Source organism: Natator depressus, chromosome 10 (genome assembly GCF_965152275.1).
Source record: "Natator depressus isolate rNatDep1 chromosome 10, rNatDep2.hap1, whole genome shotgun sequence".
NCBI lineage: Eukaryota > Metazoa > Chordata > Testudines > Cheloniidae > Natator > Natator depressus.
Window position 1 is genome coordinate 45,134,123 of NC_134243.1, and position 24,128 is coordinate 45,158,250.

Below are 24,128 nucleotides of genomic sequence, written 5' to 3' on the forward strand. Positions count from 1 at the left end.
GAAGTGATAATCTCACTTTTAACAGCAGTAGCTTCTTCTGCTGGTGTAGAAAGAATATTTTCTTCCTTAGGAAGAATTCATTCCAAGTTGAGAAATCATTTGGGACCCGAAAAAGCAGGAAAGCTTGTTTTCTTTTCCAGATTATGAACAAACAGGAAAATGAAGGTGAAAATGACAATTAGCTGCTGAAGCCAATATAGTCAATTTAATTTTTGTTTTTTAAATATTTCATTTAAGTATTTTAGTTACAAACAATTTTAAGAAAAACAAACTTGATTTTAAAATACTTGAAAGTTTAACTAAATTCAAAAAATCATATGCTTGTTTTGTTAAAATATTACATGTTTGCTGTTGAAGAAAAAAATCCAGAATACAGAATGTTGTTGTTTTCGTTTAATAAAACAATTTAAAATGTCTGTCTGGTGATGTTCTCCTCCTAATACAGCATGGCAAGAAAATCCTCCAAATATTAATGAGTAAGCTGTTGAATTGGAGATAGTTCACCTCCCAATGACTTCATAAATATCTGCTTCAATTACTTTTGGTAAATGAAATAACCAATCATTCATTTTCTGTTATAGCTGTAAAACTAATCTGAAAAGTTTTCAAAATAAATCACTTTAAAAATGTATAGTGTGTACCTTCTAAAAATGAAACCTACATCTATCTCTGAGTTGTGAAGAATATGTATTAAGGTTATAACAATCAACAGCAGTGCACTTTTATGGAGAAATCCATGATTAAAGCGAGTCTTCCTGACTAGTGATTTAAATGATTTAAATCGTGATTTAAATCAATTTGATTTAAATCAAATTCACCCTGTTGAATACATTTCAGAATGAACCAAAGGGTGGCCAAGCAACTGACCATACAATTTATCAACAGGAGAATCAGGCCCAGTGTTTCACTGGCCATTCTGCAGGTGTGTGAGACTGTACTCTCAGATACATCTGTAGAACTCAGTTTTAAACCTCACCCCAAGTCTCCAGCAACACTGCAATCAAAACGAAGGACCTATCTTAGCCAAAAAGTCACTCATGTCTAACCTATTCCTCTTCTTACTCTTCCACAGTGTAATTGGAAAAAGTACAAGGAAGTGTTATTTACTCCTTCTCATAACACAAGAACTGGGGGTCACTAAATGAAATTAATAGGCAGCAGGTTTAAAATGAACAAAAGGAAGCATTTCTTCACACAATGCACAGTCAACCTGCGGAACTCTTTGCCAGAGGATGTTGTCAAGGCCAAGACTATAACAGGGTTCAAAAAAGAACTAGATAAATTAATGAAGGATAAGTCCATCAATGGCTATTAGCCAGGATGGGCAGGGATGGTGTCCCTAGCCTCTGTTTGCCCAAAGATGGGAATGGGCGACAGAGGATGGATCACTTAATGACTACCTGTTTTGTTCATCCCCTCTGGGGCACCTGGCACTGGCCACTATCAGAAGACAGGATACTGGGGTAGATGGACCTTTGGTCTGATCCAATAGGGCCGTTCTTATATTAAGTTCTTATGTAATTTACATTCTAGAGTAGACAGGAGAAGACATGATCTATTACAAAGGGCTTTTAAACATGAAAGATGAACTAATCTGTGGGAAAGCTTGGAAAGCAGTGTTGGGTACTCACCAGCAAGTGTAAACTTTCTTTGCTGTGTCATGGTTATTGCGAATATGTCTGCCCAGACTGCTGAAGTCGTTGAACGAATGCTCACACTGCCGACAGGGATATCTCTTCACAGACTAGCAGAAGAACAGAAACATCTTTTAACAACTGAAGCCACCTAGCTCCTTTTGTCTACTTGACTCAAATGAAGGGATGAATAGCAAGGGAGACGCACAGTGCCTACACCCAGAGAGAAACCCCTTTAACTGAGGTACCTCAAAAGAACAATTTCAAGATTTTTGGGATCCCCAAGTTAGCCAGCCTGAAAGTGGGCTGTCCTCATTGATCTCACCTTTAAACAGGTAAAGATCAGAAGCAGCTCAAGAACAATCTGACTTTAAAAAAAAAAGTATTATTAATTACTTCTGCTACTGGGTACTGATTTAACTCTCTTCACTTATTGGTGACAAGAAGAAACATCCTCATGCTCCTGAAGAGAGGGGGGAATTGATGAGACTTTCCTCCTTAACGACAGAAGACCACCCTTACTGCTGAAGGAAGAAGATCTGGTTTAACTAGAAGACCTGTAGGGATAGGACACCATTATCTGCAAGCCCAGACAGCCACCTTGGAGTCAAGAGATAAGGTCCTTGATAGAAAAAGAGGCTGACTTCACTATAGGATTCTATGTGAAATTAATCCACTGACCACCATCGCACTCCTGTGCCCATCCTACACCCAGTCCTCTCAGAACTATGTGCTTCTCTGGTCCACACCAGCTCTTTGTGCTAATGCTGGGAGGGGAGAGGGAAAAGTATCACCTTCTCCTGTCTCTTCCCCTCTCAGAGAAGGGGATGAAAGCAGGCACTGGCAAGACTCAAAACCACCTACCCATTCTCTTCTCCCAACAGCAGCACCAGGAAAAACAGCAGCCCCAAGGTAGCATTAGCATCACACTATGAGCCATATCCATTAATGACTCCAAATCCCCCTATACATTTGTTTTCTATCTGGCATCCTTCACGGTGTAAATCTGTTTGGGATTACACCCTTGTTATCATCTGCATTTGCCAGAGTTAAATCTCATCACATACATTAGCTCATTTCTAAAAAAACAAAAACAAAAAAATCTTCAATACTTAATGAGTATTTCCATTCCCCACGTTGTGTTTATCAAATGGGACAATCTACCACTCCCATCTTTCCCCTTCTTGTATTTATGAAATGGGACAATCCAGACCTTCTTGGTCGCTGTTCACAGGGCTCCAGTTACGTGTGACTCAGCACATTAATGACTCAGTACATTTACCTTGAGGTATTAAGAGTTTGGCTGTACACGAAAACCTGGCCTATGTTTTGTCAATGAGCTGGTGCTAGCCCTGAAAAGCCCATTCTAACACCAATCTGTGTAAAAACCCATGTCAACAGAACACAAGATTTTAGGCACACAAAAGTGAGAAAATTCAGATTTATGGTTCCTAAAGCAACCTCACCTCTGCACCTTGCCCAAATTCATTACAACAGAGTCTCTCAAGGTTAGATACCTAACAGCAGACAATTCCCCATACTGTTTAGCAAATAATAAAATATATCGAGGAAGTGCCTTTTCCTCTTCATCTTTAAATACATATATAGATGGAGGACAGTCTCCATCTGAACTACAATGTTGCTTCCAATTACTTTTACTCAAATTGTTATCTATGTTGTGCTGAGTTGATTAGCAGAGTGGAACTGCTATTGTCATGGACAGATCACAGTGCTAAGCGAAGAGTATTGGCAGCTGCTGAGGGAAACCGCAAACACAAGCCAACAGCAATCAATACAAAACCTGGAATCCCAGCCAGTGTAGCTGTCATACCAGTGACTAGAACAGATACAGCTCTCCATTCATTTACCAAAGTATGTGGAAAAGGAAACTGGATGTGACATGCAGTGAGGGAAGGAGCAGAGGAAAGGGTGACATGCCAAAGTATAGATCATACTATTCAAATAGACCCAGTACGCTGACAGCAGGTCAGGTCAATGTTTTGTTTCTGGCTATGCTTTCACTCCAACAGTGCTGGTGAACAGCTACTGGGTTTCCATTTGATCGAAATATTAATGACTAGTAGTTCTATTGCCAAAAGCTTATAAACAGGAAGAAACATGCCTGAAATACTTAGTCCTGCCTTGAATGCAGGGGACTAGACGAGATGACCTCTTGAGGTCCCTTCCAGTTCTATGATTCTATGAAAGGTATCATTTGGCTCCTTACCTTTCCATGGCTTTTCTTCATATGGGACACATAGTTTTCCCGATCAGGGTTCCATTGTGAACACTCTCTACAAGTCCAACCAACACTTTTCAAGATGGGTTTTGATTCTGAGTTGTTTTCCACTCTTGTGTCCTTCCTTAGCAAAGCAGTGTGGGAAGTGCCATTGGCTACTGACAACTCCTTTGGTGGTGCAAGAACTTGGCTGCTGGACGTTGTCTGAGGCTTCTGTCGAATGTTAGAGACATCCTCAGGATATGGGGGGACCCCATGAACAGCCTGATTAGTAATAAGGGAATTGAGCATCAGAATCAAAAACAGTTTAAATAACATAGCACTGAGGTACTCCTAAATCCCCACCAAGCTTCTGCCCCTGAAATAGGCTAGAAAGTTCTGCCTGACAGAAGAGTTGTTCGAGTAGCATTGCTTATAAAAATACAACACTTCTATATTTGGCTCCCCATCTTGAGATCGTAACATGCCTTATGAACATGAATAAATTAATCCCCACTACCCTGCTAGGTAGGTCAGTGTTGTTAAACCATTTTTAATATGAGGAAATTCAGGCACATGGAAGTGCAGTGACTAGAGCGCAGAGCCAGTAAAAGAACCCGGATCTCATAATTCCCAGTCTTGTGCCTTAATCATTCATTCAAAGGCAGAAAAGGTCTTCAAATAATTGATTCCATTTTCTAATCAGCAAGCAAAAAGCACTTTACAATAGTTAGCTAGCGGTACAAACAACATTTGGAAGATCATTAAGTGGTCCACCGAGACCCTCAGCAGTTTTCAAGTGGTGTGTGGAAAAAAGTTTGAGAACCACTGCAATACAGTATGAACAACTTGCCAGGTGCATTATGGGGCTGGGGATTTGCCACTCCCCATGTAATGTGATGAACCAATAAAAACAAAATAGGATGAACCAAACCCCTTCTTTTTATGTAAATGTAATGTACAAGGAAAGTCATCATAGAAAATATGAAATACCAGTAGAAACAGAAATGTTTCTAAATGGAATAGGTTTCCCACTTTTCAATCTGTCCTCATCAGCTCTTTAAAATCTTCACTCTTAGTTACATGTGAAGGATTTAAAACATTTACGCTTTTTTTTTGCTTCAATATAAAACAACTGCCAATCAACCTGTGACATTACTGACATAACCTGTGACCGTATAGATCATTGTTGAAACCACTGTTATATATCTGCAGCAAATATTGTACAAAGGTTGTCGTGTAAGATGTCTATGGAAAGGTTATGATTTGCTGGGCATGATCATGCTGTCTGCATGTGTGTATCATTTTTGTAGCTGAAGTTATGAATATTAGCTATGTACTTGTATCTCAATGTGTTTTCATTCTAAGTAACCTCAGTGAAGCACTTGGTCAGCTTCTTGAGAATATTCTCAGTATTCTCAGTAAGTGCCCAATCAAAAAACACTTAACTAACAATGGACTTTGGGAGACGCCATATCTGAGCTTTCCTGGGAACGTTCAAACTAACATGTAAACAATGGAGTTGGCCTGTAAAGAACCGAGTCATGCATGGACATGTGACTTGCCCGTGTGACTCCAAACTCCATCTTGCTGCTGTGATCTTCCACGGGCAGAGAATATAAAAGGCCCTGAAAACCGCCCCGTGTTGTCTTCAATCCTGCTTCTGACCTTTAGAGGGACTTTGCTACAATCTGAAACTCTGAACAAAGGACTGAATGATCCATCCCAGCTGTGGATGTACTCCAGAGACTTGATTTGAACCTGCAGTTTACTCCATCACTGCTACAAGCCTGAACCAAGAACTCTGCCATTACGGTTTGTAATTGATTCCATTTAACCAATTCCAGCACTCATCTATCTCTTTTTCATTTTATGAATAAACCTTTAGATTCTAAAAGATTGGCAACAGCCTGATTTGTGGGTAAGATCTGACTTGTATATTGTCCTGGGTCTGGGTCCTTTGGGATTGAGAGAACCTTTTTTCTTTTACTGGGGTATTGGTTTTCATAACCAGTCATCCCCATAACAAGTGGCACTGGTGGTGATACTGGAAAACTGGAGTGTCTAAGGGAATTGCTTGTGTGACTTATGGTTAGCCAGTGGGGTAAAACCAAAGTCCTCTCTGTTTGGCTGGTTTGGTTTGCCTTAATAGTAAAGGAACTCCAGCTTTAGGCTGTAACTGCCCTGCTCTAAGCAATTTGTCCTGAATTGACACTCTCAAGAAGTGTCCCACCAAAGGCAGCATCGTTTATTTTTTTTTTAAATTCCGTCTCAAGAGATAGAATAACAACAGATGAGGTACTTGGCTGTATCATTACCTGATCTACCTAAAAATGTCAGTGCTGTAAAAAGAGAGGTTACTGATCTTGTCTAGTAACTGGAGTTCTTTGAGATGTGTGATCCCTGGGTAGTATTCCACTGTGAGGGTATGCATGTCTTCCATGCACCTGAGACAGGAAGATTTTTGCGTGAAGTTTCTGTTAGGCGTTGTCTACACTGGCAAGTGAAAGGCAAAACTTTTGTTTTTCAGGAGGTGTTAAATAAACACAAAAACAGAAGTTCTGTCGACGACAAGCGCTGGTGTGAATAGCGCTTTGTCAGCAGGAGCGCTCTCTTGCCAACAATGCTAATGCCGCTGCTTGGGGGTGGAAGTTTGTGTCGTTCAGAGAGCTCTTTCCTGCCGACAAACAGCGGCTACTCTATGCGCCTTTTAGTAGCATGGCTGTAGCGGCACAGCCATGTTGCTAAAAGTTGCGTAGTGTAGACATAGCCTTAGTCTGTACCCGCGCTCCTCCTCTCCTCATGCTCTGGACTGAGGGCAGAAGGGGTGATGTGGACCAACAGCCAAGAGGTTCTTTCTCTACCACAACTAATAAGTACAGAATCTGAAGCAGAGAGAAAGAAGGGCGGGTAGTGGAATACAGATAGTGACCACAGAACTCAAAAACTCCACTTGCTATAAAAGGTAAATAATGCTGCTTCTGTGAGTGCTGGTTCCTATGTGTATTCCACTGTGGGTGACTGAGAAGCAGAGCCCATTTAGGAGAAGGGTGAGAGAACCTACGTGGTATTGATGACTCAAGTACCATCAATCTAAAGGATGCATTTGCTGCAGAGGCTTGAATAGTGAATAATGTCTTGTGAAGGCAAGTATAGAGCTCTATACTGTTGCCTTACAGATATCAATAAGAGGCACTTCATGAAGTGAGGCTAGGGAAGCTGCCTTGACTCTGGTAGAGTGGGCCCTCACACCTTGAGGGGGAGAGCTATCAGCTGACTGATAGAGCAGAATACAGCTTGAAATCCACTTGGAAAATCTGAGAAGAGATCGCTTGTCCCTTCATCCATTCTGCCAATCCAGGCAATTTCCTAAACGAATTTGTTCTTTGTAAGTAAATGCCAATGCCCAGCACACACCCAGGGAAAAAGGCTCTTCTCCTCCCTTCATTAGTCACACGTGGCTTCGGCAAAGAGTGGTGTATTGTCTGGTTTAGATGAAAGGCGGAAGAATTTTGGGTGTAGTCTCCATGAACCTTTTCCTTATGGAAAATTGTGTAAGCTAGAGTAGCCATTAGGTCTCCTAGTTCGCGAACCCTTCTAGGTGACCTGATGGCCACTAGAAGGGAGACTTTCATAGATAGATAGAACAGCAAACATGTCAGCAATGGTTCAAATAGTTACTCAAATAATGCTGAGAGTACGAAGTTAAGATCCCATGTGGGAGCGTGTTTAGTTTCAGGAGGGAAGGTTCTAATGTGATGCTTTAGAAAATGTACAGCTGCTGGATGGGTGAAAATGAATGGTTATCAAGGGAAGTGGCAGGCACTAACTTCAGTTAAGTGCAATCATAGGGAGCGACCTGAGGTCTTCAGGGTCAGCAGATAGTCCAGTTCTTCTGGAGACATCTGTTGATGCTGAACCCAAATAGAAAATCTCTGCTTAGCAAAGCAGATTTTTTTGGTGGATTCCTTCCTGCTATTATTAAAGATGGCTTGAATTGCTACTGAACATGTCTGCTGTAGATTCAATGCCCATCCAAGTACAAAGTCTTGAGATAGAGAGACTCCAGATTAGGATGTCTGATCTTGCCCCTGTCCTGTCTGTGTCAAGAGGTCTGGGAAAGACTGGATATTGATGGGTGGATGTGCTGATGGCTGGAGAAAGTTGGGGAACGAATACTGTCTAGGCCATTTGGGAATAATAAAGATGACCACTGCCCTATTCTGCAGAATCTTCCTGAGGGCTCGAGATAAGAGAGGAATGGTGGGAAAGGCATACCTTAAGGGTCCCATCAACAAGATTAGAAAGGCATCCTCTTTGGAGTCCTGACCTTGCGCCCCTTTGGCGCACTATATCTTGGATTTCCTGTTTTCTCATGACTGTGATCCTAACAGCATCCCAGTGCAAGAGACTCACGTATCTGGCAGTGAGTTTCAGCTGGCCTGACCAGTTCAGTGTACCCCAACTCATTAATATCATAACCTATATTTAAAAGGAATCATGTAATATATCAGTAGGAAGCTAATAACATACTTATTAATATTATTGTGTGGTGTATTGGGAATTATGTTCTTAAAGTGTCTCTGCTCGGCAGGGCTGAAGTTACCCCACCCTAGATAAACAAATGTGGTTCTGCCACCTTGAAAGTACTTCTAAGGTACATTGAGAGACAATGGGAATGTATTTACATAAAAGGTAAACAAAACCATGAAGTCAACAAGGGGAGGAGATAACCACTCAGCTTCATGGCAGGGGGAGGAGATTGCAGGAACAGATCAATTTGCGTTTTAGAAAACACCAGTGAGGGAAGAAACCAGCATGGAATTTCCTTCACCATGAGACTCCAAATCTCCTTCCTCACAGCTTGAATGAACTTTACTTTGGGGGGTAACTTTCAGAAGAATCCATTTCAAAGGTGCACTGGAGTATAAAAGAGAAGGGCAAAGAACCCCAAGGTATCTTTTATCTAAGGAGACAAAAAGAACCAAGCACTCTGGACTTTGTGGGAGAAGTAACTGTAAACAGGGAACAGTCAGAAAGTGTTTCCAGTGGGGTCATACAGGGTTCAGTTCTTGGCCATATATTATTTAATATTTTTTTCAGTGACCTGGAAGAAAATTAAATCATCACTGATAAAGTTTGTAGATGACACAAAAATCGGGAGAGTGATAAATAATGAAGAGGACACATCACTGATTCAGAATGAACTGGATCCCCTTGTAAACTGGGTGCAAGCAAACAATATGCCCTGTAATACGGCTAAATATAAATGTATACATCTAGGAGCAATGAATGTAGGCCATATTTACAGAATGGGAAGCAGTGACTCTGAAAAAGATTTGGGTTTGTGGTGGATAATCAGCTGAACATGAGCTCCCAGTGTGATGCTGTGGCCCAATAGCTAATGCAAACCTGGGCTGGATAGACAGCGGAATCTGGAGTAGGAATAGAAAGGTTATTTTACTTCTGTGTTTGGCACTGGTGCAAAAGCTGCTGGAATACTGTGTCCAGTTCTGGTGCCCACAATTTAAGAAGGATGTTAATAAGTTGGAGAGGGTTCAGAGAAGAGCCACGAGTACAAAGCCTGCTATGCAGTGATTGAATTCCTAGAGTATCTATCTTGACAAAGAGAAGGTGACTTGATTACAGTCTCTGGGCACCTACGTGGGGAACAATTATTTAATAACAAGCACTTCAATCTTGCAGAAAAAGCTCTAACATGATTCAATGGCTGGAAATTTAAGCTAGACAAATTCAACCTGGAAATAAGGTGTAAATTTTTAACAGTGAGAGTAACTAACCATTGGAACAATACATTAAATGTCATGGTAGATTCTCTATCACTGACCATTTTAAAATCAAGATTGGATGTTTTTCTAAAAGATTGATCTAGGAATTATTTTGGAGAAATTCTATGGTCTGTGTTATACAGGAGGTCAGACAAGATGGGCACAATGGTCCCTTCTGGCCTTGGAATCTATGGAGATGATGATACTCCTATTGGCACTGGCAATACTGCTAGATCTGGCTCTTCCTCCTCCTCTTCCATGGGCTGCTGAGGGGGCTCTGGCTGATCTCTGGGGGGAAGAAAGGGAGGGAGGGATGGTGAGATTCCCAATGAAAGTGTACTGATTCAGGATATTGTAATATGGATCCCATAGTCCCTTGTAAAACCAGTAAGAGGGATCCAATATAGGTTGAGGAGATCTTCAAGGCACAGTTTAAAAACAGTCCTGGGGGGAAGGATATCCCATCTTAGGAGGTCATGGCAGTGCCTAGAGGATCCAGAACCTTCTATCTGGGATGACATCTCCTAGTAGAAGTGATGTCAGTCCTTCCCCCATGTCAAATTCCCTGGAAGAGGAAAATGTGGGCTCCAGTTCCAGTGGCTGTGCTGCCAGTACCATCATTAAAGAAATGCCCCAACTGGTAGGAAGAACTTCTCTCATAGCATTCATGGACTAATGGTGTCAGAATCTACCTTGTAAGGACCAGGCCCAACAGGAGGCAATGTTCTGGATCTAGAAGGATGATGATATCCTCTGAAGTGAAGTATCTATTGCCACTCATCGGTGTGAAGAGTCTTCTTCCTATGTTCCTTTGGAGCTGGCATGGAAAGGTTCTTGGAAGCCAGTGTTTCATTATGCAAGCTTGTGGATAGAAATGGAGCATGAGGTTCTCAGGTGTCCCTTGCCAGTACTGGTGGTTGTCCAAGCCTTGACTCCTGTCTCTCCTTGCTCGGTACCGGTGGTTCTGCTCCTGTCAACAGTGCCAATGCAGGGGCACCCATATTTTTCAGAACCTCTGGGTTGTTACCGTGACCCCTATGGGCTCTTGAACCTCCTGGGATCCAGAACATTGTCATTGTGAAGTGTCACCTGATTTAGAAGGTGTTGGGTAAGCAGCCCTCCTCTTAGAGTGGGATTTCTCTTTAGGCTTCTGAAAGTGCTCCCTACCTTCATGGTAAGCCCGGGAAGAGTCTTGGCGCTACCTTTCCTTGCCCCTGTATTAGATGTGTGAGAGCTAGGCCTTGCCCACTATACAAGATGTTATATAATCATAGAAAGGTAGGGTTAGAAGGGAACTTGAGGGGTCATCAAGTCCAGCCCCCTGTGCTGAGGCAGGAACAAGTAAACCTAGACCATCTCTGGCAGGTATTTGTCCAACTTGTTCTTTAAAACCTCCAGGATGGGGATTCTACAACCTCCCTTTGAAGCCTGTTCCAGTGCTTAACACTCCTTAGAGTTAGAAAGTTTTTCCTAATATCTAACCTAAATGTCCCTTGTTGCAGATTAAGCCTATTACATCCTACTCTACCTTCAGTGAACGTGCAGAACAATTGATCACCATCCTCTTTATAACTGCCTTTAACATATTTGAAGACTCATCAGGTCCTATATATATATATATATATATATATATATATATATATCTGAACTTCTGTTGATTGGGAAAGGAGCGGAAGATATAGCATTCAGGTATGAGCTTTTCCAAGACAGAAGAGGCTCCCCTCAAGGTCATCATTTACCAAGAAGGACTGGGGCAGGAGATGCCATTCCTGAAGGTCAGATTCCTGGGCATAATCTGCATTCCATACCTGGGGTGGGAGGAGGTAAAAGGGGGCAGAAGGGACTTGTTCCAAATTCTAACTAACCAAAATAACTCAAACTAATACTTAACTAACAAAAGGTTTTATTTTACAATATTTACAGATTCAAAGTTGGAGGGACAGTTCTGGGGACACTGGAGGGTTCCATCTCAGATCATGTGGTGACAGAAAGGAACTGGCAGTCAGGCCCCACTTAGACCAGAGCACAAGGAGAGAAAAAGCACAGGTGTGGACCAAAGACAAATCCCACCAACAGCGAGCAAAGAGCTTCAGTTTCAGATGCATGGAGCACATGTGTACCCCACAGTGGACTATACAAAAGGATCAGCATGTGAAGGAGTACTGTGTCCAGTTCTGGGTGCCACGCTTCAGGAAAGGTGTGGACAAATTGGAGAGTCCAGAGGAGAGCAACAAAAATGATAAAAGCTTTAGAAAACCTGACCTACTAGGAAAGGTTGAAAAACTGGGCATGTTTAGTCTTGAGAACAGAAGTCTGAGAGGGGACCTGATGAGTCTTCAAATATGTTAAAGGTGGTTACAAAGAGGATGGTGATCAATTGTTCTGCACGTTCACTGAAGGTAGAGTAGGAGGTAATGGGCTTTATCTGCAACAAGGGACATTTAGGTTAGATATTAGGAAAAACTTTCTAACTCTAAGGAGAGTTAAGCACTGGAACAGGCTTCAAAGGGAGGTTGTAGAATCCCCATCCTGGAGGTTTTAAAGAACAAGTTGGACAAATACCTGCCAGAGATGGTCTAGGTTTACTTGTTCCTGCCTCAGCACAGGGAGCTGGACTTGATGACCCCTCAAGTTCCCTTCTAACCCTACCTTTCTATGATTATATAACATCACTACTACATATTTTTGTTATAAAGTGAAATTTACTAGTGTTACCCAAACTTGTATAGTGAAATTTTACTTTAGACCACAATGCCCCCTGGCAAAAATTAATTACATACATAAAATAAAACCCCACCACTTCCTTCCATCTCCTGCCCTCAGAGTCACTTCTGCCTGTATACAGACACACACAAAAAGGGCTCTGTGCTATCAGTAAGTCAGATTCAGCTACCTACCTTGACATGCTGCATTAATTGTTGTTTCTGCATATACACTAATTGACACTGCGGACACTTAAATACTCCCACCAACAGCTTGTTGGCATTCTGTTGGAAGTGCTCCTGGAGCAGCTTCTTCTTGTTAAAGACAGTCTCACAAGAACATTTGTAGATAACCCTGGAACAATTTAAAAAAAATAAAATTCATGCTCAGTATATTGACTATTTTGAAAAGACACTAGATAGAAGAAAACTCTATGATTTAGTCTTAGAAAGGGAAGTTACTTATTAGTGAATGGAGTTCTTTCAATGTGCTGCCTGCACATACCCATCTTTTTGGTTTAACCCCAAACAAGCTGCAGAGGCCCCAGAACCGTTTGAAACAATTAGCTGGAGGGGCTGAATGCATCAGGCACATATTGAGTGTTCTAAAAAGAGGATCCATTAAGCCCTGCATAGATTGGGAGGGTAACCATGGATATACGAGGTAATTCGTTCAGAGAACACCAGCTACCTGTTACTTTCAACCTAATCCAATTCCCCCCACCCATGCACCCACAAGCTCTTTCAGCCATGGCTAGAGGGGAAAAAGAAGAGGTTGCAGAGTGGAGAACACAAGACAATTTCTCCAGCTTCTTTAGGCAGTGGCACCCCGAACATCCAGAAGCCAGAGGAGGCAGTTGTAGTGCAAACTCCTTGTCAGTAGATGCCACTCTTACTCATGGGCAGGCGGCATTGCAGCTGAGACTCCTCGCTGCAGCTGCTCAGCTCCCTCCCTATCTCTCCACCCCCAATCTTATGAGGCTCTGAGTTCAGGGCAGGGAACTTTGGCTTGGCAGAGACTAAGCCCCTGGCAAACAGCAAAAGCAGCAGCTTTTCCTCCTCCTCCTCTGACAGAGACAGGCAAAGGAAGGAGATGTGGGGGTGTGGAGGTGGGAGGGAATGTCAGTTCCAGAGCCATCCAGTGGCTAACACAGTTTACACAAAACATTGGGCAAACAGTGTAAATGCTTCCAAATGCTAAGGGCACTTACTGAGTAGTCTTGTGAGGCTCTTCTGGGTGCTGGCTAGTAATATGGGCAGTGGTACTGTCTGCAGATTTGAAAGCCATTGGACAAAAAGAACATTTGTGGAAGACTTCGCAGTGTTTCTCGTGAATGTGCACTTTCAGCATAGCTAGCGACATAAAGACAACTCCACAGTGGATACACCTGGAAGGCAGAGGGGAAAAAAATCTGTATTAAAACACACCAAGCACGGCCTCTCTTCAACTTCCAAAGGGAAACACAAAAGTGAAGAGTGGAGGACACCAGAGCATGGTGTTAGCTCTCACTTGACCCCCTCAGTAGTGATCTGGAAGAGGCAAAAAGCAGAATGTTAATGGAATTAATGAATCTTAAGGCTTTGCCCATGCATTGAGGCATGGAAAGTAAGGGGTTAACTGATGCCGCTCCAAAATCATCACAGGCATTGGCTAGCACCAGCTCATTAGTCTCCCCCTTCAATCTAATCCCCAGCTGCCCGTTTCATGTTAACTCAGCGATTGCCTGTGTGCACCAGGCCTGATGCAACAGCAGCCTTGTGAGTCCCTTGTGGAGCTCCAATTTCCGGCTCGGAGGCTTTGCCTCTGGTCCGGTCTGGAGGTGGCGGTAGAGCGGGATAAAGACACTGTGCGTATCCTGGCTGAGAGAACTGGGGGCTCCAGGGCCGTCCAGCTGGTATCTCGCACCAGCACGAAATTCACATTGAAAGGCTAAGGTAACAAAAAGCAATCCCACCCTATTGCTTGCTTCCCTGTCTCCCAAGAGATTGGAGGGAGGGGGGAGGTTGATGGTCCTATCACACAAACACCCTGTTTAAAATAACCCTATAACCTCCCCCTTTCCCCATCCCAAACCCTCATTGCGGCATCCGGCCACATTACAGCTCCAAGGCTCAGCCCCCCAGCCTTGTAACTTTATTTCCCAGCAGGGTATTTATGGGAATGGTGGGAAACATCCACCACCGGTGAGAAAAAAGAAATAATACAAAAAGAGCTTAGAGAAACTAAGAACACAGGCAAGAAAGAGCAAAACGAGATTCAGCTCAGAAAAATGCAACTAATAGATCTGGAGAAAATAATCCACATCACAGCCATTCAATGGGTGAAATACATTTGGAAAGCAGTAATGTCATTAGAAACCTAGGAGTGGGAAATGGTAAACAATACAATACAGCTCAATATGGCAGCAATAAAGACTATTATGATTTGCAGATGGGATGTCATATGTCCCCCTGTATACAACTCTGATGAGACTGTCTCTCTAGTATTGCACTCAGCACCAAGCACTTCAATACCAGAGACATAGAAACAAACTAGGGTAGAGAGGGGAGAGAGAAAAGAAACAAAAATAATGAAGGGCTTGGAAAGACTGATTTATGGAGAACACTGTTGGGCTGGGTAGGCAAGTGCCTGCTGGAAAAAGAGCAAAGAGTGGCCTCCAGGGATAGTACACCCACCTCACCTCTCTGCATCTGGCTTTCTTCACAACTAAGGCTATGGCTACACTACAGAGCTTAGTGGCGCAGCTGCATCACTGCAGCTTTGCCGCTCTAGTGCTGCTAGTTCAAACATTCTAAGCAGATGGGAGAGAGCTCTCCCATCGACTTACTTCAGCCCCCACGAGTGGTGGTAGCTATGTCGGCAGGAGAAGCTCTCCTGCTGACATGGTGCCATCCACACTGGTGCTTAGGTTGCTGAAACTTACGTCACTCAGGGGGGTGGCTTATTCACACCCCTGAGCAACATAACTTATACCAACCTAAACTGTAGTGCGTCCATAGCCTAAAACAAAGGGAAGGGACAGGAGGGGCAGCCAAGGTCCTATAGGCAAGGTTCTCCCAAACTTTTATCATTTCATCCATTCATTCAGTCTCTCCTTGCAATTACAGAGACCTAGAAATACTGCCCCCAGTGAGCTGGCAACAACTGCTTGCACTTAACCATTCCTTCTTTCCATCCATCCCACCTTTTTTCTTATGCAAAACACACAAAAACACTATTCTGTGTATCAGTTAAGGGTGCTCTACACATAACATGCCTATGACAAAACCTCAAAAGCAAGGAAAGGAAAAGGTAAGCCCTTTAACAGCACATGCCCTCTCCTCCTCCACCCAGATATATGCACCTGGCACAAACAACTATACACCACAACCTTAGGGCTTGTCTACACTGACAGCACTCCTCCGGTGCAGACGCTTTGCTGTAGCGCTTAGTGAAGAGGCTACTTACACCAATGGGAGAGCTTCTCCCATTGGTGTAGGTATTCCACTTCCCTGAGAGGTGGCAGCTATGTAAATGGGAGAAGCCCTACCACTGACATAGCACCGTTTACACCAGGAGTTAGGTCATTATAACTGCGTTGCTCAGGGGTGCTGATTTTCCATGCCTCTGAGTGACATAGTTAAACTAACATAAGTTGGTAGTGTGGATCAAGTCTAATTCTGAGGCTAGGATGCCAGCCCTCCAGCAATCCTTCTCCAAACTCCTACCACCACAAATAAACCAGACTATCCCATTCTCAACTGTCCCTTCTGCACTGTTCTGGGAAACGACATTCACTCAGATTTGGGATCTGAGGTTGTGCATCAGATACGTTATGTGTAGACCCTGAATCTAACAGTGTTTGTGTGTAGATTTCCCAGTTTTCTTAGTTTTAGAAAGGATCTCTGACATACCAGCAGCTGTCTTGAAACGGGATCTTCATGACAGTAACCAGCCACTCAGGAGCTTGTGAAAATAGCTTTCCTCAAAGCTCCTCCTCTCCAGTGCACAAGAATGCTGCTGGAGTAGATCTCTTAAGCAGCTGGTGTGCTGTGACCACTGCTTTGCATGCTGGACAGTTTTGGCTCATTGCTTCTCTGTGCTTCTCTTTCATTGTATCCATCTGTTGTCTCTTGTCTTGTATTTAGATTTTTAGCTCCCTGGGGCAGGGAGTGTCTTTTTGTTCTTGTGTGGTGTGTACAATGCCCAGCACAGTGCAGCCCTGGTTTATGATTGAGGTTCTTAGCTGCTACCACAATACAAATAAATAATAAAAAATAATCCCTTGTGGTAGGCCCCAATACCAAAGAAGAGGAAGGGATATTGACAGAACTAACAGTGACTACTGTGGCCACACCGCTCCCCTTCTCCTACAGCCAACTAGGCACTTCACAAAAACCCTGTCCTTTGTAAAAGGAGCTGCCACTTTGTCAAAGATCCTCCCCATGACACAACACAAGTGATGCTGAAGTACAAAACTCCCTTCCCCTTGACTATGGTAAGCCCTGACGTGGGGATATTACCATGGAGCATCTAACAAAAGGTAGGTGCTCTCCTAAAGCGTTCAGGATATATTCCAAATGTCACACTGGAGAATGGAGGCAGGGGATGAAACATGTTATTTGACAGCTCTCTGTTCCAAATTTTCAGTTGTGAGAAAAATGCCAATTATTTTTTCCTTTTTGTTAATGAATTTGAAAATTTCTACCAGTACCCTGTGAATTCTGCAGCCATGAAAACTGCTGCAGATTTCACCCTGCCTCAGAATTGTGATCCAGAATCTCAGATTTCATGTAAAGTTTCTAACCCTCATGGTTAGAAGAAAAAGCTTGAAAGAGTAATCTGAGTGAAACAAATGCAGTGATGTCTGCCTGAGTTTGCAGGCAGCCCGAAACGTTATCTCTGAGAAAAGGAACCGAGTCGTTCATCTTAATGGGCTGTTAACTCGGAAACTTAAAGATGGTGGCATATTGCTGAAAACTAGAGTGTAGGGACAGCAAAAAAAAATTTAATATGAAAACAAACAATAGAGGAATGCAATGAATGTACTATTTATTTTTATATTTAATTCAACAAAAATCTTCATTTTATACATGTATTGGAAACAGCTACAGAATTTCCAGAGTGCTGCAGAATCTATGGACGTTGTCATAGAATTTACGTCCATCTTGCCATTAAGTACATGGGGCTTTGTATTATTGGAAGACACACTACATCTCACAGAGCAAGACTTTTTAGCAACCCAAAGGGACTAAAAAGCTGTCAGGTTTGTCCAGCTGAGAATTTTTCTAGTGTGAGGGAGCTTCCAGCTGGCATGAAGATATATAGTTGGTTCCTATGTGAACCACTCACCCTACATGCAAGAAAGGAGGTAGAGGGGAGCATAGCTGGGATACTGCTGCACTCTGGCATTCTGTGGTCTGTTGGGGACCACAGTTAGCTGTCTTAAGTTTGACCAGCCCTTAGATTACTCTAACCTATGCCAGGGCCAGTACAAATATGCAAGGAGAATCTGGGTATGTCTGCACAGCAAAGAAAAACCTGCAGCTGGCTTGTGCCAGCAGACTTGGGCTGTAGACTTCTGGGCTTGGACTGGGTGGGACGGTCCCAGACTATAAGCTCCAGAATAAGCCTGGAAGTCTACACAGCAATGAAACAGACCTACAGCCAGAGACGGCTGTCAAGGGGCAGCCAGGGGATTTTCTTTGCCGTGTAGACATACCCTCAGGGAGCTATAACCAGCTCCTGGATATGCATTTCATTGCACCAAATAGCTCTTATAATCTTGCAAAGATCTATATACTACCTATCTTAAAAGCAGAATTTTCCTGCAGATTTGTGGGATCTCTCCATTTTGGAGAGCGTGGATGTGGTGTTAACTTTCCTACAGATCAACAATAGGACCTGGGTCAGGCACTTATCTTTCAAAATAGAAAGCTGACAGTAAAAATAAATCTAAGCTTGAGTGGGTATAAAACTGGAAAGATTTCAGGGCCAATATTTTCAAAAGTCACTAATAATTTTGGGTGCCCAACTTGAAGTTTATACCAATTGGCCAATTTCATTTCTTTTCTTCTTCTTTTTTTTTTTTTAAAGTGAGCTCAAATTCATTTCAGCACTCAGAAATGCTTTCTAATAGTTTTTATTTACTGTAATCTTCTTCTTGTTACATTAAATATTTTTAAATCTGCTTTGCTGTTCCAGAATGCTTTCCTTCATTGGGATGTGTGAGCAATTATCAACCCAAATAAATAGACTTTATCCATTTCTCAAACTGGGAAGTGGAAGTGATTTTTATGCTATCAATATATTTAAAACAATCTTTCAGTGGGACTTTGGATTCAGCCCTTGCACCTCAATCTGCCTAATTTTCTGTAACAGGTAATAAAAAAAATCTGTCTTTTTTCCCCAAGAGCTGAAATAGTCCCCCATTCTTCCTCACATCCCCAGACAGACCCTTATAAACAGCACAAACCTGTATCCAACTTTGCGAGAGTAATGTAGGCAATTCTCCTTGACATGGGTTTGGAAATGGGCTGATCGGCAGAGTATCCCGCACTCTGGGCAGCAGTAAGGGGACTTGTGAGTATGGATTCTTTGATGAGCACAGTAGCAGCACTGGTTAGGCAGCATCATCTGGCACACTTGACAAGTCTAGAGAAAGAAAAAAAGAAATCACATTAACCATTTATTCTACATATTGTTTTCTTAAGTGATCTAATTTCATCCTAGAATCATTCAGATTGGAAGAGACCTAAACAATGCCTGGTTTTGCCTACTATCTCTCTACTGATGGAGATTCCACAACACCTTGGCAGCTTCTTCCACTGATGAACTCTTAAAAATTCTGAAGTTAGGAACTATTACAGTGGGACCATGTCTTGTGTCACTCATAATTCTTTAAAAAATTTTCACCTATTCGTCTGAAATTTTCTATAGTTGGTCTCTTCCTCAAAGTAAATTGTTCTGGAAAACTTCAGCAAAGACCCTTCAGTCATTTTTTTGCGTAGGAGGCAAGAGGGAGTAAAATAATTAATGTTTCCCATTATAAAAAACCCTTGCTTTTAAAAACACCTTTAGTGCTGAAGTCACTCTGGTAAAATGTTGGAATTTGGTAGAGAAGTAGCCTGCACAGAGAAGTGCATTTGAGTGTCCCTTGGAAAACTGCTTTTGACTTTGACCAAGTTATAAGCCTTCAAAACTTACATGCAACCCGTGCTGTACATTTTGCAAGGTTTTTCTTGCTAATCTTGTATAGTATGAAACTAAGGAAGGCAAGAATACACACACATAAGTTGGCTACACTTTGAAGGAGCTCCTGTCTCAGTTTCTGCAGACCTTATGGAGTCCAGCACTCCTGCCCGTGCAACTGGAAGGAAAGGCCACTACTGTGTGTTGTAGAAGTATAGGTTTGTAGGGAAAATGTCATGAACATGGTATGTAAATTTTCTACATGAACATGGTTTCAACTCCGATGGCTCCAAAACCCCGGCCCCCAGGCTCCAGCAACCCCAACTCCTCTCACTTCCCCCAACAGATTCAAGAGATGGCTGACAATCTAAGGAGAAGAGTAGGGAAATGCCTGAGCAGGTGTACAGCTGTGGTAGACATCTGCCGTGCAGAGCCCTGTTCTGCTATGTTTAGTGGCTCTGTATGCATATACTCCCCAGCTCTTAAGTTTCATGGGTGAAAGACCCCCTCATAATGTGCTTGGGAGTGTTCTGACTGAGTCCAGCTAAACTGCTCCAGATCATGGAATTCTTATGTACTAACCTTTTTCTTACAAAAGCCTTGATAACCTCATTCAAGAAAAAAGTGACACTAAACAACATTAAGAGGGCACAACAAAACTCTCATAAGGAGGCCTGGCAGAATTCAATATTTATTTTTTTATAATTTCAACAGATAATTTTGACGCATTGTTTCTATTTTTACCAATTTAAATTTTCAAAGTTGAGCAAAATTATGGGTTTTAACCTTCTTTAAAATTTTTATCTGTTTAAATTTTCACAGTGGTGGGAAATGTGGACGGGTGAGAGAAAAATTATTTAACAACAGTAGACACAGAGGTTCAAAAAATTAAAGCTTTATGACCATTAACACAAATTATCAACAGTACATGTCAAAATACATAAGTAAATATCCTTAAATCAAAGTTCTCAAGCAGCATTTTTCTTACTTTGCCTGTCTATAAATTACAAAGATCATCAATGGAAATATTTTTTGTTGATTTGTGTGTGTAAAGTGAAATTTACTTTTACCAACATTTACCAATACACACGGAATCCTTCTAAGCCTAGTTATAAGTCAGTGTCCAGACCAAGTTAAGGCTGCACACACTACCTTATCCATGCCTCCTTGTGGATGGGCATGGATCTGTACTTATACCACATGCTATTTCTACAGTACAACATACAATAGTTATTTCCTACATCCTTAGCCCTGGTCTACACTATGAGTTTAGGTCGAATTTAGCAGTGTTGGATCAATTTAACCTTGCACCCATCCACATGACGAAGCCATTTTTTTTTTTTTTAAACTTAAAGGGCTCTTAAAATCAATTTCTGTACTCCTCCCCCACGAGGGGATTAGTGCTTAAATTGACCTTGCTGGTTCGAATTTGGGGTAGTGTGGTCGCAATTTGACGGTATTGGCCTCTGGGAGCTATCCCAGAGTGCTCCGTTGTGACCGCTCTGGACAGCGCTCTCAACCCAGATGCACTGGCCAGGTAGACAGGAAAAGGCCCGCAAACTTTTGAATCTCATTTCCTGTTTGGCCAGCGTGGCAAGCTGCAGGTGAATGCAGCTCTCATCAGCAGAGGTGACCATGATGGAGTCCCAGAATTGCAAAAGAGCTCCAGTACGGACTGAAGGGAGGTACAGGATCTGATTGCTGTATGGGGAGACGAATCCGTGCTATCAGAACTCCGTTCCAAAAGACGAAATGCCCAAACATTTGAAAAAATCTCCAAGGACATGAAGGACAGAGGCTATAACAGGGACCCGCAGAAGTGCCGCGTGAAACTTAAGGAGCTCAGGCAAACCTACCAAAAAACCAGAGAGGCAAACGGCCGCTCGGGGTCAGAGCCCCAGACATGCTGCTTCTATGATGAGCTGCATGCCATTCTAGGGGGTGCAGCCACCACTACCCCACCCCTGTGCTTTGACTCCATAAATGGATTATCACGCAACAGGGATGTGCATTTTGGGGACGAGGAAGATGATGAGGAGGAGGTTGAAGATCGCTTGCTTGCTGTGCGCTGAGAAACCATTTTCCCCGAGAACCAGTTTCTCACCCTGGGCTGGAGCCAGTACCCCCGAACCCACCCAAGGTGGGCTCCTGGACCCACCAGGCAGAGAAGGAACCTCTGGTGAGTGTACCTTTGTAAATATAATACATGGTTTAAAAGCAAGCGTGTTGAATGATTAATTTGCCCTGAAGACTTGGGATGCAATCGCGGCCAGTACAGCTACTGGAAAAGTCTATTAACGTGTCTGGGGATGGAGCGGAAATCCTCCAGGAACATCTCCATAAACCTCTTCTGGATGGCCACCTGGTTGAAATAGGGTAATTTTATTAAGGGGACATTTAGAGGTGGCCGTTCCTGCTGGGCTGCATGCCTGTGGCTGAAAAGAAATATTCCCCACTGTTATCCACGCAGTGGGGGGAGGGGTGAAGCGATCATCCCAGAGAATTGGGGGGGGGGGGTTAGTTGGGTTTCTGCTACACAGTAACCCGAAAACCGCAGCCCCTCCTTTTAAATTGCCAACCCATTTTAAATGGCCAACCCAACAGCTGCTTGGTATGAGAAATAAGGGGGCTGCTGTTTGAAACCATTCCCACATGTTATGAAGGTTAAAGAAGCCAAAAGGGGGGGGAGGGATAGCTCAGTGGTTTGAGTACTGGCCTGCTAAACCCAGGGTTGTGAGTTCAATCCTTGAGGGGGCCATTTAGGGATCTGGGGCAAAAATTGGGGATTGGTCCTGCTTTGAGCAGGGGGTTGACTAGATGACCTCCTGAGGTCCCTTCCAACCCTGATATTCTATGAGTCTATGAAAAGACTGTGGCTTACCATGGCTGCCTGCAAGCCGAATTCTGTTGCCCGGCCCTGTGTGTGTGTGATCTCTCACACCAAACCGGCAGACCCTCAATATAAGAGGCAAAACGTGACCTGGTACTGAAAGAACATGTGCTATTTAATGTTAACAGCAAGGCTCACTGTGAAAGTCTACACATTGTTCTCTAAAATGTGTCTTTTAACTACTACTCTCCCTTTTTTTCCCCCTCCCGCAGCTGCAAATGTTTCAACGCTCACACTATCATCTCCATCCCAGAGGCTAGCAAAGATTAGAAGGTGAAAAAAAACGCACTCGCGATGAAATGTTCTCTGAGCTCATGCAGTCCTCCCACACTGAAAGATCCCAGCAGAATGCATGAAGGCAAGCAATGTCAGAGTCCAGGAAAGCACAATATGAATGCAAGGACAGGTGGCGGGTTGAAGATGATAGATGGTGTCAGCTTGCTGACAGAAGGCAGGAAGCAATGCTGAGGCTACTGGAGGATCCAACTGATATGCTCTGGCATATGGTTGAGCTGCAGGAAAGGCAGGAGCTACAGCCCCTGTGTAACCAACCACCCTCATCCCCAAGTTCCATAGCCTCCTCACCCAGACACCCAAGAATGTGGTGGAGTGGGGGGCCTCCGGGCACCCAAGCACTCCACCCCAGAGGGCTGCCCAAGCAACAGAAAGCTGGCATGCAATAAGTTTTAAAGTGCAGTGTGGCCTTGTCTTTCCCACCCCAACCAGTGCTTCTCTCCTCCCCCACCCCTCTCGGGCTACCTTGGCAGTTATCCCCCTATTGGTGTGATGACTTAATAAAGAATGCATGAATTTGAAACAATGATTTTATTGCCTCTGCAAGAGGTGATCAAAGGGGGGAGGGGAGGGCGGTTGGCTTACAGGGAAGAAGAGTGAACCAAGGGGGCAGGTTCTCATAAAGGAGAAACAAACAAAACTGTCCCACCGTAGCCTGGCCAGTCATGAAACTGGTTTTCAAAGCATCTCTGATGCGCACCGCGCCCTCCGGTACTCTTCTAACCGCGTTGGTGTCTGGCTGCGCATAATCAGCAGTCAGGCGATTTGCCTCAACCTCCCACCCTGCCATAAACATCTCCCCCTTACTCTCACAGATATTGTGGAGCACACAACAAGCAGTAATAACAATGTGAATATTGGTTTCATTGAGGTCTAACCGAGTCAGTAAACTGCGCCAGCGTGCTTTTAAACGTCCAAATGCACATTCTACCACCATTCTGCACTTGCGCAGCCTATAGTTGAACAGCTCCGCACTACTGTTCAGGCTGCCTGTTTATAGCTTCATGAGCCAGGGGAGCAAGGGGTAGGCTGGGTCCCCAAGGATAACTGTAGGCATTTCAACATCCCCAGCAGTTATTTTCTGGTCTGGGATCAAAGTCCCTTGCTGCAGCTTCTGAAACAGACCAGAGTTCCTGAAGATGCGAGCATCATGTACCTTTCCCAGCCATCCCACGTTGATACTGGTGATACGTCCCTTGTGATCCACCGGTGCTTGCAGCACCATTGAAAAGTACCCCTTGCGGTTTATGTACTCGCTGCCTTGGCGGTCCGGTGCCAAGATAGGGATATGGGTTCAGTCTATCGCCCCACCACAGTTAGGGAATCCCATTGCAGCAAAGCCATCCACTATGACCTGCACATTTCCTAAAGTTACTACCCTTGATAGCAGCAGCTCTGTGATGCAAGTAGCCAACGCAATCACTGCAGCC

The 24,128-nt window shown here is 43.4% G+C and overlaps 1 protein-coding gene across 1 annotated transcript in view; it reads right to left on the reverse strand.

Moving 5' to 3' along the window:
- Positions 1-24,128, reverse strand: part of ZNF592 (zinc finger protein 592) — a 98,092-nt gene that overhangs the window by 11,516 nt on the left and 62,448 nt on the right. The window contains exons 3-7 of the mRNA XM_074965960.1: positions 18,799-18,977; positions 13,555-13,731; positions 12,539-12,698; positions 3,862-4,137; positions 1,632-1,744 (exon numbers count right to left, since the gene is read on the reverse strand). Of these exons, the coding sequence (XP_074822061.1) occupies positions 1,632-1,744; positions 3,862-4,137; positions 12,539-12,698; positions 13,555-13,731; positions 18,799-18,977 (905 nt within the window). The remainder of the gene's footprint in view (positions 1-1,631; positions 1,745-3,861; positions 4,138-12,538; positions 12,699-13,554; positions 13,732-18,798; positions 18,978-24,128) is intronic.